Source organism: Gasterosteus aculeatus, chromosome 2, assembly GCF_964276395.1.
Source record: "Gasterosteus aculeatus chromosome 2, fGasAcu3.hap1.1, whole genome shotgun sequence".
In the NCBI taxonomy this organism is placed as follows: Eukaryota; Metazoa; Chordata; class Actinopteri; order Perciformes; family Gasterosteidae; genus Gasterosteus; species Gasterosteus aculeatus.
Genome location: NC_135689.1, coordinates 3,734,469 through 3,748,410, shown reverse-complemented (window position 1 = coordinate 3,748,410; position 13,942 = coordinate 3,734,469). Strand labels below are relative to the sequence as shown.

At 51.4% G+C, this 13,942-nt stretch overlaps 1 protein-coding gene across 3 annotated transcripts in view; it reads right to left on the bottom strand.

Annotated features, from left to right (window-relative positions):
* Positions 1-13,942, bottom strand: part of LOC120828854 (cadherin-4-like) — a 154,930-nt gene that overhangs the window by 11,596 nt on the left and 129,392 nt on the right. For all 3 annotated transcript variants that reach the window (XM_078086313.1, XM_078086320.1, XM_040192508.2), the window contains 6 exons: positions 13,536-13,691; positions 11,011-11,155; positions 8,945-9,117; positions 6,615-6,752; positions 3,106-3,291; positions 298-554 (listed from right to left, as the gene is read on the bottom strand). In XM_078086313.1, the coding sequence (XP_077942439.1) occupies positions 298-554; positions 3,106-3,291; positions 6,615-6,752; positions 8,945-9,117; positions 11,011-11,155; positions 13,536-13,691 (1,055 nt within the window). The remainder of the gene's footprint in view (positions 1-297; positions 555-3,105; positions 3,292-6,614; positions 6,753-8,944; positions 9,118-11,010; positions 11,156-13,535; positions 13,692-13,942) is intronic.

The following is a 13,942-nucleotide window of genomic DNA, read 5'->3' as shown; positions in this document are numbered from 1 at the left end:
CTATTAACCTTCCCCTCCCCGCTCACAGTTCTCTGGTGGCTAATAAACTTCCCACAGTCAGACTTTGAGAGATCGCCGGTGCCAAAATACAGTCCCCTTGGTGAACTTCGACCCCTAACTACTGACATGGAACCCATCCAAGAGTCTTTTTATCCTGCTGTTAGTGCATACGGAGGTATTCCTGGCCAGTATTGCACTAACAATGCAGCAAGCCAAACCTCGACCAGACTGCACTGTCCTCATAATAAGAATCTCATCGAACATCTGATGGCGCGTTGCGCCGCGGCCACCCGGTACCTGATCGTCTGCTGCATCTGCAGTCGGTCGGGATCGGAGGCCGAGAAGGTGGTCAGGCTGGTGCCGGCGGGGACGCCCTCCTCAAAGCGGATGTGTTTGGGGTTGGTGGGGAAGTACGGGGGTTCGTTGACATCCTGGACGGATATGGTGACCCCGGCGGTGGACTGGAGCGCCGACTGGATGCCGCTGGCCAGGTGCGCCTGGTTGGACACCACCACCGTCAGCATGAAGGCCCGGTTCATCTCAAAGTCGACCGGCTGGAGGGGGGAGGGAAGAAGGGGCGGCGCGTTAACGGTGTTTGATTCTTAAAAGGTGGAGCAGCCGGCGGTTGGGGGGCGTTTGGATTGGTGCTCAACGCGGCGACTTCAGTCCTTCTAGACATTACTGCCCTGTATCTTTACATATGGATGTTCTTCACATCCAGAATATCTATCTATCTATATACTGTATATATATTTATATATACATCACCAATAATAACATAGGAATACTTTTATTAATTATTTATTAATAGTCAGTATTATACTTTAGTGTGAATCTGTACAGTGGGTAGACAAAATATAATGAACACATGCACCACAATCCACCTCTGATGAAATGGATTTATAAAGTCGATTTTAATGTTTTTTATTGCATCGTTTTCCAATATATGCATCTATTATATATAAATGTATCTCGCAGTGTGAAAGATTTACATTTTCCCAGAAAAACAAATTAAAAGCTTTAAAAATACTTTCTTTACAGGTAATACAAATAGATTATTACCACTGTTGGTAGTATTATCATCACTATCACACACCATGCCATGAATTTAAGCGGCAGTGTTAAAATCCCCTCTTAATATGTCTCTGTGACTGGGGAATATGCGATGAACCTCGTTGATGATGAAGGACGTGATAAATGAACAGATGCCGTGTCAAGTGTTCCCCTGATGAAATAGACCCATATTCTCCTCACACACACACACACACACACACACACACACACACACACACACACACACACACACACACACACACACACACACACACACACACACACATCCCGAGCAAAGGCAGTGGGGCTTAGACTATTCATAGGGTGCTGTCATGGCTCAGCCTTTAGAGCGTGTGTGTGTGTGTGTGTGTGTGTGTGTGTGTGTGTGTGTGTGTGTGTGTACTCTACAGGGCTTTTTACCCGCTGAGCCTAAACCAAAGTGACAGATCCGAGCTTCACTAATGAAGACTACACAATCAGGTTCAAATGACAACAACAACAAGCACGGAAAAAAAGAGAAAACAAATACGGCGCCTGCAGGCCCTGCTGGCACATTTCCTAAATGGGCGGCTGATGATCAGCGCCTCGTCTGGCGGCGACGCTAACGACTCCGAGCGCGTCACGGCGTCGCGTCGCCTGGTCGGGTTGACGAGGACGCCCAGTAGACGATGCGTCTGTGCGGGCGCTTGTAGTTTGTGCGAGCAAAAGGAAGCACGAAGGTGTGTGTCTGTGAGTGTGACCCGGAGGAACACACCTGCAGGAGGAGCCGCGGCTCATCGATCTGCAGCGGTATTCACAGAGTGCAGCCGCGGGCCAACCGACACATGCACGCACACCCGGGCCCCCCGGGGGGACGCCACAGGGGGGGGGGGCGGGGGTGAGAGGTCAATGACCCGGCTTCCATCTTCAGCCTCGTGAGCTTTTCACTTTCTCTCGTTCCTTTTCCCTCTCACCTAATTTGCTCCGTTGGACTCTTTACTTCCCCTTTACCGCCCCGGGCCGGGTTCACGGAGGCGCCCGGGTCCCTCGAGGGGGGGCGCCGCATTCCCTCGCCTGCACCTGATGCCGTGAAAGAAGGAAACCCTGAAACTCCTGTTGTTTTCTGCTCTTTACCTCCATCGGGGTCTGACAGGCCGGCCGCAGCCTCTCTGCTTACTTCTTGAGACGGAATATTTCTCCCCCCCGAGGCGGGGGGGGGGGCGGGGGGGTGACCTGCCTCTTGTTTCCTGGCTTCCTGATATCCCCGTGGAAGCTCACTGCTACTCGGCCGCCCGCTGGATTTCACATCAGCGAGCGGAATGGATTATTAAAGGCAGCCATCTAGAGATAATGAAGAGGAGCCAAATGCCAATGCTCGTCGCTCGGGGCGCCGCGGGAATTACAGCCTGTTGTTATTGCTATTTTCTAAACAGTACTGTAGGATGTGATGCGATGCGATGCGATGTGATGCGATGTGATTTGCGGCACTCAGACGAGAAGACGAACGCTGTTTGGGTCCGCGGGGTCGGGGCGAACGCGCGGCGTGACGCATAACGCGGCCCGACGCGATGGCCACATTTCACAGCGAGCCGCTCGCGGATGAGCCCATCGCACACACACATACATCCACACACACACGCACACGCACACAGAGCAGAAGCACAATAGCTAGTCTATTCTTTTATTATGCTCCGGATTGGATAGAGCCCCTCGGGACAATCTGCGTCTGAGAGGTTGAACACGAACACAGCAGGTTGTTACAAGACACGCTTTTGTTGTCGCTGTCTTTTGCCACGGCAACGTTATGAGTGGATAAAAAAAGCGTCGCCTTTGTAATTGAGAAATCAATACCTCATTTGCCACAGTGGTTTCACCGGCCATTGTGTTTAAGTCTGCGCGCGAGGGGAGAGGGGGTGGTGGGGGGGGGTTCTCCCTCTGAAGGGCGCAGCGGCCTCCGATCCCTCAGTGGGACGTAAGGGGGCATACGGAGGGCAAAAGACTGCAGCCCGTTCAGCTCCTGCGCTCTATTGTTGCTGCCCGGGGTTCAAATCCAGAGCGCTGCCAGCATCCTACCTTCACCACGGTGACCAGGCCGTCGTTGCTGACCGGGTCGGTGCGGATGGTGAAGTGCCCCGACGGGTCCCCGCTGATGATCCGGTAGACGGCGTTCCAGTTCGGCGAGTGCGGCTGGTCGGCGTCTATCACCGTCAGATTGGCCACCGCCAGGTCCACTCGGTTCTCCGGGACCTCGCCGGAAAACTGCGGAACGCAGGAGAAAACAAGGCGGTCATTGAGGCTGCTGCTCTGGGACCCGTTGAAGTCCGGCACATTCTACAGAAGAAAAAACGGGAAAACAACGTGTTAATAAAAGATTTCTCTCAATAGAGCCGACCATCCTTTTCAAGTTTTCAGGTAGAGTGAGTTTAATGATCCGGGCTCCTTTCCACAGCGGAGTAGTTACCGTGCAGTAAACAGCTGCACACCAGTAAGCACACGCACACAAGGGCGTCGTTCCACTTTTACAGTTTTCTGCAGTTTTTGTTTTTTGCCCACACTCCAGCAGTAACATTTAATTCCCTTGAAAGCCGGTGTGACAAAGGACGGGAGAATGGCTCAGCAGAAAGGAGGCGGCGGCGGGGAGGGTTCAAACAGCTGTTTGAGTGCATGTGAGGGGCTTTTAGTCGTCCCCATTGCTGTGCAAACACATGTGCTCCGTCCCGATAAGCCTGATGAGGAGTGAGCCGCTGTCCGTCATATGTCTGCTGCGGTGGGGATTGATCAAAGCTGCACAGGCTCAGGGGGATGAAGCCCAATAAGAGACGAACCCACGACAGCTTAGAATGCAACGCCACCCTGCAAACCCCAAACACCCACCGGACCTCCATCCGATCAGGTGACGCCACGACGAGGGGAGGCCGGCGTGTCGTCGCCTGGCGCGCGGGCAACAGGCCCCCCGCCCCCGGCGCCGCGGGGGTCGCCGCGGGCTGACAGAAGAGCCACTGAGCCGCTTATGTGAGTGCAGGATATCAAGGAGCAAAGCCCCCGACCAAACACGCCGACAGACCATAATACCCCGCCTGGCAACCCCGCGCATCACCCAGCAAACAGCCGACAGCAGCGGGGCGGATTAAGGGGCCCGCGGAGACTCGGTGACATTCTTAAGACGGCGGACGCGTCCGGGGCCGGCCGCGAGGCGGCTGCCCGCCCCGGATGAGTCGGCGGGCTGTTCGGAGGTGGCTCCTGAGGGCCCTCGAGCGTCTCTCTGTCTGGCAGTAATGAGGAGAGTTAACCGGTGATGATGGAGGACTTTGAGGGAGGGGTCACCCGTACGGTTACGCACTTCTCCTCTCATTAGCTCTCTGTCGGGCGGGTGGAGTTACAAGCATCCGGAGCTCCAGCTTTAATAGCCTTATTTTTCCCGTGGGGGAACTCTTACATTGTACGCCGGCTCTTTAATTCCCTTTAACATCAGTGTAATAACTTTGCAAATTAATTTCAGTTCAGCTGCAAGTAGCAGTGAGACTTGACCAACATAATAGTCAAATAACTGAGACGACTGTGCTCAGGTTGCATTTCAGAGAAGCGGCTCCTACATTCACGCTCACTGAGCCATTGTTCCATCTTCTTTAAGTCTTTCATCTGGAGCTTTGACGTCTTGGTAGCGTCGTTGTCAAAAAAAGTGGATTTTTGATTCAACGCGTGTGTGCTTGAACAAAGAGCATTTCAATCTGTCAGGGAAAAACCTCGGGGTTTGTTCCCTTTCCTTCACTCTCGGTGATTTATTAGCCGAATGCTGTGTTCTAGCGCGCCGTACACTGTGGTGGGGTTCGTCCTGACAGCGGATTGACGCATGGCGGTGGCGTCTCTCCTCTCTCACCGGATCTCATGGCCCAGAGTGCACTCTGCTTTTATCGCAGCAAAGCGCCTCTCGCCCCTCTGTCATTACTACAGCTGAAGACAACGCACGTCCTGCATTGAGACACGCCGCCCCCCGACGGAGTGAGGGTGGGTCTCTTTATGCAGGAACGTCCCGCGTGAGCCGGCGCAGGAACATTTATCTGCATCGAGAGAAACGATGCACAGCGCGCGTGCACCCGGAGCCCCCGCGTGCACCAAACCTCGGGCCGCCTTCCGACAAACGGGGCGGCGAGGAAATATTAATCATCAACATTAAAAGACAAATTCCCCAAACTTTATGTTTCTGGGACACGTTGAAAGACCCATGGGGGGTTTATTGCAAATGCTAAATATTTGCATAATGGCCTGCATTCTCAACAAAATGGCTCTTAAAACGTTACCGCACAACTAACGCGGGTGATTTATTGAGGGAGCTGTGCCTGTCGTGACTCCGAAGCCTCCACTAAAGCTGATCATCAATATCCGTGACCGTATTAACTCCCCTCCGCGGCGATGATGGAAATGCACTCAAACATGGTGGAATACAGTTAGAGAATATCAATCTATAGCTAGCCGCGGTTATCAATTCGCCAGTGTGAGTGGGGGATCTTAAATCGGTGAGGGGTGGCGGGAGGTTTCAGGGAGGGCCTTTGATTTACAGCAGGGCGCGTCTGAGCAGAAAACAGCTCCTGTGACCGAAACGATCCCTCATTGCTTCTCCCCTCGCCATCGCTCCCTCATCACTTCTTGTCTCGGAGGCAACAGGGTGGTCCGCTCATAACTCCCCCCTCCCCCCACTTCCCGTTCTTCTCCCGTCTCCTTTGTGTCTGTCTCCTTCTTCCTTCCTGCTGTGTGTGATGTTCTCTGATGAGCTCTACGGTTTGGACGCATGCTCAGCGCCAGTGCAAACTAATCACCGCTAACGGGTCTCGATGGTTAGCGCGAATGCTAACGCTAACTCCTCTGCTAGCGCCTCAAAGGGCCGAGCCTAACGTAGCGGCAGGCTCCTCTCGCCACTGTACAACCGACACAACTCACGGAGACACCCGAAGCCCAAACGACACGCAACATGAAATAGAAGACGAAAAAAACAAAGAATAAAATTGTAAATATTGGCTCGGGGTCGTATCCGTTAAGAGACTGAGTGTAAAGAGAGCGGAGGAAAGGAAAGTCAACTTCTGAACAAGGCAAAGTGCCCCGCTTCACTTGTAAATGTTGTGTCGGTGCTTGTGAATTGCTGTCACATGACATACTCTTCATTACGTTGGGCTCTTTCCTCTTCACATGCTCTCAGTGGTGACCTTGTGCCACGTGATCATCGCTTTGAAAACCGCTGTCGTGACAACAATCATTAACAATTTGCTGGCTCTCGTTTCCCTGCTGATGAAAGTCAATGGTATGGATTCCTTGTTCCTGTGTGTGTGTGTGTGTGTGTGTGTGAGCCACCCTCCTTCACTGCCCTTGTGTAAATCTTCCTTTGTAACGACATAAGTGTTGTCTCCATTTCCTTATTCTATCCCTCCCTCCTTCTCCACTCTCCATTCCTCCTCTTCTCTTAAGTACAACCTGTCACCCTTTAGCCCTTTTTTCTTCTGTTCCTTTTCCGTTCAAACACACTAATCGTCTCCACCGCCTCCTCCTCCTCCTCCTCCTCCTCCTCCTCCTCCCTTATCGCAGCGACTTACGGTCCTGGAGGTCAGCATGGGCGGGTTGTCGTTGATGTCCGTGACGGTGATGATGGCCGTGGCCGTGTTGGAGAGGCCAAAGTTCAGGTTGCCCTCCATGTCGGTGGCCTGCACGATGATGGTGTACTGCGAGACTTTCTGCGGAGAGAAAGGAACAACACAACGTGCAGTTATTAGTCTCCTCCGTCAGCCCAGAGCAGCATCCGCAGAGTGTGCATCCCAGGGGACGGGGTTCTGTTCTACAGCAGCTGTCCGTGCTCTTGTTTGAAACACAGAATCGGGGGACGGACAGAGATTAATAGACTAGATCCACGGAGCAATAACAGGAGGGAATGATGAATGCCATCTCTCCCTCTGAAATGACGCCGCGTCACTTCACGAGGAGCCCGAAATGCGCTCGCCTCGTTTCGTTTTTTTCTGCACTCGGCTGCTTCTCGCCGTCTCTGCCGGCGTCCCGGCTCGTCTTCTGTCCCGCGGTGCAGTTAATGGGCTGCAGGAAGGATGGAGCGCGGGAGCCGACAGCCCGGGTAATAGGTCTCTTTACTGAGATTCCCAATTACATTCCCAGTGTCTCCCTCACCTGCTAATTACCGAGTAAATATCCCAATTAGGCCAAGATGCCACATCAGGAGGATTAGACAGCTCCTCTCATCTCGATGCTAGACGAGATGCTGAACTCCAACCCCGTACACACACACACACACACACACTCTCATTAACACCCTTGTGCGTGCGCGCACACACACACCTCTCCATTTAATGTTCAGAGGCAGCGCTTGGCTGACGGTTCCATCAGCCAGTGTACAGCGTGTACACAACACTCTCACTAATTAGACAAGGGAGTAATTATGTAGAGCTCCTCCGAACCTCTCAGCATTGCAACACGGCAGCGCACGCAGCTTCCTCTGGAGGACGGAGGTCCGTTACTGTCAACAAGCCCTTAAAAGTCCGCTGCGGACCACTGGAAACCTTTAGAAGAGAACCAGTGTGGGAGTTTGTGATGGAAGGGAAGAAAACATAAGAGGATGAAAGACGGCGAGGGAGGAGGAGAACCAAAAATAGATGACGGTGTTTTTTTTTTTTCACGCCTCCAACACCCCGGACACAAGAGGGGAAGGGCAAAGAGGAAACCTTCAAAGTTTCCAAAGTGAAAGTGGACATGGGGAGCAGCGCAGAGTGCACGCCTAGCATCTTGTGTGTGACGTTGTCTCACAGTTTGGGTTCATGTCTGGTTTTATTTTGTAGTTTCTTGCCTCTGTTCTCCCTGGTAACTTCACTTCCTGCCTTGTCCTGTCTTCCCCTGTGATTGTCTGTCATGTCATGATTGTTTCCAGCTGTGTCCAATCACCTGCACCTCCCTTGTGTATTTAAGCCATGTGTGTCTGTTGTCACTTGTCGCGTCACTGTTCAATGTATGGAAGTCCATGTCCAAGTCCCCGTTCCCGTTTCCTGTCTCCGTTTTTGCCCCTTTGCCTTTTGCTTTTGAAAACCTTATTGACGATTAAAGTCTTTTTGTTTTTGGAAAACTTTGCGTTTGAGTCCTGCCTTCCCCGCCATGCAGCTTCCTGACAGTTTGTGTGCAATGCACGGTGGGAGATGAATGGACTACCTCTGCATTCACGCACCCACACCCGGCACACGTCCACATGTGCACAGGAAGAATCCTCAATGGCTCAATCGAGCAGCGATCCACGTTGTAAATACATCCAACTTCAAATGATCTCCCGTAAAAAAAGGGAGCAGCTTGGTTCTCACGTGCTCCGGTGTTGATGGCCGACGCTATTTCATCGCCAAATTCCCACCTCATTGTAATACTCATTGTAATGCCTCAGCTCTATTCGCTCACTTCAGTTCTCGGCCCCCACGCACTCTGCTGCCGTTGTTTTATGGAGAGCAGATGTGATTATATGGACCCTGTGTGTTTCTGACAGGTGTCAAGGGCATTCCAGCTCAGATACTTCCACTTTATCTTTACCACACAAGCTCATACAGTACACACACACACACACACACACACGCCGTGAGCAGGCCACTGCAGTGCGATGTGTTGTTAATAGGTCTGTCACCGCTGACGGTTTGGGGGGGGGTGATCCGTCTCAGAGATTTCTTCGCAGAGTTGTTCCTGACACGTCCATGTCGCCAGAATAAACACATTTGGAACTTGTCACAACTTTTGCAGCTCCGTTCACGCGGTGATTGCAGACAGAGGCAATTCACAAATGCGAGTGTGTGTGTGTGTGTGTGTGTCTGATGACAAATGGCCGAACATCATTAGCGAGTCGCGCTCTCAGAGTGATCATTCATCCGTTCATTCAGTGGAGACGGCCGACCTCTCGATCGAGCCCCGGCGCCACGGTCACGATGTCCCCCGTCTCGCTGTTGATGGTGAACATGTTGGGGATGGGGCTGTGCGGCATCTGGGAGAGGATTCGGTAGCGCACCATCCCGTTGGCCGTGGTGTTGTCGTCGCCGTCGAACGCCGACACGTGCATCACGTAGGTTCCTGGTGGGGCAAAGCATCGCTGTCAGCGCGTTGTGTCCCAGCAGGACAAGAGCAAACCAGGGGGGACTTTTAGACAATTAACACAACAGACAATCCCCCGTTTTTGGATAAAACTCGTAGTGTGCAGACTTATGGTGGGTAACGTGTCGCTAAGGCACATCGCTAGCAGTTAGCTGACCCCAGGACTCGTTTCTACTTTACTACATGATTTTAGTGGTCAAAATGAAAACATTCCACCCCCTTTGTCTGCACTACAGAACATAGTTTTCCTCAAAATAAACGTTGCATTATTTCGTGCTATTGCCTTTTCATCTGAGAGCTACGCAACGTTTAATTCACTGCTCCGCTTAACCAACCGTCCCACTAGCAGATGTTAACGACAAACACCGCGCTGATAATAATCACGCTGATATTCACGTTGGGGTGATAATAAACCACCTGGATGCTCCTCGGCAGTCCGTTAACACCTGCTATAACGTGAGAGCATCTTTACCGACCGGCGTCGGCAGGGAAACGTCGCACACCTGCTCCGTGAACAATAAAGACACGCGTGTATATATAATATGCACACGTACAGGTGTGATCGCATTAAATTGTATTTTTTGATCAGAACCACATTGTTGTGATGATAATTACTATGTAAGTAAGAGATTTGATCCTAAATTGATTCAACTGAAACTGAAAATGATAATTAATCCAACTTGAGCGCAGACATTTAGCATCAGGCGGACTGGGTTCTGCCGGAGAGAAGGAGCCCCTGAATGCACCACGTGTTCGCTGCACTCGTATAACTCTGCGGGATCGCCGCCTGTCACCCGATCGCTCTCCCGCCCTCTCGCAGCCGATTCTAATTGCCCGAGATAGTGATATCACGCCAGTGACAGGCCCTGTCCGCGGATAATTGTAACCGCAGCTCCCGTTTCAAACTTCATTACATTTCAAAGCAACGTTTGTCAATGACTCGGCCGCGGGGAGCACTCCAAAGGCCTCTCAGCGCTACGAGAGAGGGGGGGGAGGAGGGGGGAGTCAGCGGGAAAATGAGGGCGGGAGAGAGGCCGAGAGAGAAATAGGAGGACAGGCTCCATGTTTGGTTTGATTCCAAGTGGATTGACTCGCGCTCATCCGCCCATCGCCTCTTCTTTCTGGAGATGGAGGGATAGAGCGAAGGAGATGAAGAGTCACAATGCGTCGCACATCGCCGGGGTAATTTCATTAAGCTGCACTCTTCGGGGGTTTAATGTGGTCCCTTTGTACGGGCGTCCTAAGCTGTGCCTGACAGGATTAGGTCCCCATAATGACTCTTTAATTTGCAAACTAATTCAAGTCTGTAATTGGCCTTCCATTGAAACCGCTGGAGCTCTAAACTCTAAAGCTCTCCCCTTTTTTTATGATTTTTGTTCGGCTGAATGTCATGCACGCCGCAGAGACTCGTCCACTGTGTGGGGCAACGCCGCAGGGGGGACGGGACGGGACGGCGGCAGAGAGCACAACAAAACAGAAAAGAAAGAAAAAAGGGCGAGAACCTGAACGCCTCCCGGGATCGAGTAATACAATCTGGCTCACAGAGAGCTCATCTCTTAGATTCCCCCCGTCTGAGGATAGACATTAAATGTCCCAGCGGTGCTCCAGCGGGGTACATTTAATCCTCAGTCTCCTCTCCAGCCCGAGCACCCTCTTTGGTTTATGGCCAATGAAAGGCCTCCAGCGGGGGAGACGCATCCTTCCTCCACCCGCCCAATCAGGGGGAATGGAAAACTCTCCCCGGAGATTCGGGGGGGGGTGGGGGGGGGGGACAACCAAACCCCTCTCGATAGACCATAGCTGCCCTCCCTCCAACCGCCGTCCATCCGCCCGCCCGCCCGCCCGCCCGCCCGCCCAGCCGGGCTTCATCACCTGGTTTTGAGCCCTCGTCCACGGAGCCGTTGTAGACCTGGTTTTTGAACTCGGGCCTGTTGTCGTTCATGTCGATGACGAAGATGTACAGATCGATGGGGTTCTCCACCTGGTTCCCGTTCATGTCCACGGCATGGGCTCGCAGCTGGGAGACGGAAGGAAGAGCCAACATGTGAGGTTGTGATTATTGTCATCATGGCGGCGGGAAGTAATGAATGATGGATGAAAAAGGTCGTTTCTCATCGGAGGGGCCTGACGCTTATTCACAGAGAGGATGTGACCTGCACGGATCAGAGTGTAAGACACGAGCGTTGAACATCAGCCGTACGTATTTATTTCAGGTGACTTTAGTTCAGTTTGAAGTTCTTTGTATGCTTCATTTATTACATCTTTTAATAGTCGTCATGCTTAAATATCACTTCTCCCTCTTCTTTCATCCCCCGTGGGATCGACGCCCTCATCCTCTCAGCCGAGGAGTGGACAAAAGAGAGAGAGAAGCCACATGAATAAAACACCAACTCACTGAAAGTCCTCTTATGCTTCAAGGTGACTCCTTTAGTTTCTAAGAAAACGTCTGAAAGCAAACGGAAAAGAAAGAAAAACACCTCTGCACTGTTTTCTGAATTTAAATTCTGCTGTGAGTACACAAGCTGATGGAATCTGCATTATTAAATTGTAAAGTATAAAAAAGTTACGCAACACTAAATCTTTGAAATGGAATATTTTCTCTGCAGATATGTACTTTCCCCAGACTTCTTATCTCCTTTACACTTGGTACGCGGAAGTTTTTATCTCACAAAAGCCCCCCCCCCCAAAAAAAAATCTCTTTTTTGGGGCTTTTATTTGTAAAAAGTTGGCTCTGTTGCAAAGGCGAGTTGTCTGCTGCAGGATCAGCGCGTTGGATGCCCGGCCAACATTCTGTCTGCTTTTGTTTGAAAGAGAGTTCTGAAATCTCTCCCCTTCCCTCTGAAGCCACAAACAGCCGATTCAACTGAGCCGTGCTCAGATCAATGGACTCACCGACTACGACTCGTACTGGATATCGATACGCGCCGTAAAACGTCTTCCGAATGCGTCTCGGCGAGAAAATGAAACCAGAGCGGAAAAAGTACAGGAATTATCAGCGAAATGCTGATTTGAAATACCTGGTGGTTCGTAATTTCGCTCCGTTCTTAGAGGTCAAACCAACAGGCCGAAGACGAATCTCAAAGTGAACTCCGTGCAGCTCTTAAGCTGTTTTGATTCTTTTCTGCTTACCTGGGAATGTTTATATCCCTGAACATGACTTATTCAGCGATACATCCTGTCTGCTGAAAGCCCCGGGGATGTTTACTTGATACCATACAGGGGGGGGGGATACTATCTACATCCTGCTCCTAACGGCGCACGCAGGTAAACATTGATTCAGTTAAAAATGCCTGCAATCGATTCCAGCCCCCTTCCACCGTATTTGATGTAAGGGATATTCATCCAAAGTCATGGAAAAGGGAAAGCGGGGGGGGATTGGAAGCGGCCGGAGGAGAAATAAATAAAAACATCTCGGGAACAGATAAAGAAGAAAAGTGAGTCTTTTTTCCCGCCATGTACGAAGAGTCGAGGGGCTCTTTGCACCGGAGGAGAGAGTGAAAAGAGCCTGGAAGCTCGTTGTGGAATGAACAGCCCTCTCGCCGCTGAATCCCTCTTCAGGGGCGGTGAGGATCCTCAAGGGTCAATCGTTGTTTCGTGCGCTCTGCCCTGCACCTGATATCCGCACGCTGCCCTCGCATCCCGCTGGGAGGCCAACAAACGGACACGAGACTCACGTGTTCAAAGAAGCTCCGATGGAGATGAAACAGAAACACACCGGTCGGCCGGTTTGGGAAACGTCGCCGCGTGAGAGACGCAGGAAGCCGGAGACGGGAAGTGACGCGGCTCTGCACACGAGTCGGCACTTTCCTGAAGTCTGATTGCACTTTTGACTCTTTTGTGTTTTCATGCCTGAACCAGCTGAGAGGAGATGTGTGTGTATACACTAGTTAGTTTGTTTTAGAGGTTCATTCTGACGTTCGCACAATAGTCCTCTACTCTTTGACGTAACGACGTAGGCGGTCAGGTGTTTTTCTCATTCACGATAATTCATATTAACACATTTTAGTGCCGTGTTGATATATTATTTTTGAGTGTTGAGTCAACTGAATACTTGATTATATACAACTGATGGACTTGATTTCATAAACAGATGCTCCAGAAAATTATCTCGCGACTGAACCACTTAAAAATGTAAACGGATGTAAGAAAAATCCACTCAGTACAACACTTTAAAAAGACGTAAGATCAGTTATTCAGATATCAATTATTCATAGTCTCTTTATAACGTGGAGCTATACTTATTCTAATTCACATGAACGTGTTAAAGGGTCAACTGGCTGTAAGTAATGTTTCAGCATTTCATTTCATAGGGCAAAGGCTGTTCAGTGTAACGTGAGAGGAAGAGAGAGGGGGGGGGGGGAGAGAGGGGGAGGGGGAGGAGGGGGGAAGAGACCTACGTGGTAGGAAGAGCGATGCTCTCGGTCGAGAGGTTTGGTGACGAACATCTTTCCGAGCACGGGGTCGATGTTGAACACCTCGTTGGGCGGCTGGTCCGCCCCCACCCCGGTGATGCTGTATCTGATGGAGATGTCCTTGTCCTGGTCGGAGCGAATCTGCAGCACAACAAAACAGTCCATCAGTCCATCAGTCGGACTTTGTCACAGCCACGGGCGACCGGCTCCCCCCCCCTCACATCCGCCGCGGGCCGTTTAATAACAAGAACGCCCCCCCCCCCCCCCACACGGCGTAATAATTTTGTCTTTACACAACCTCTGAAATCTGATATTGCACATTATTCAGACACACGCATCTCAGTTTGGCATTTCTAGCTGGCGCGTTCTCAAGGATTCTAATTGTGCTGCCG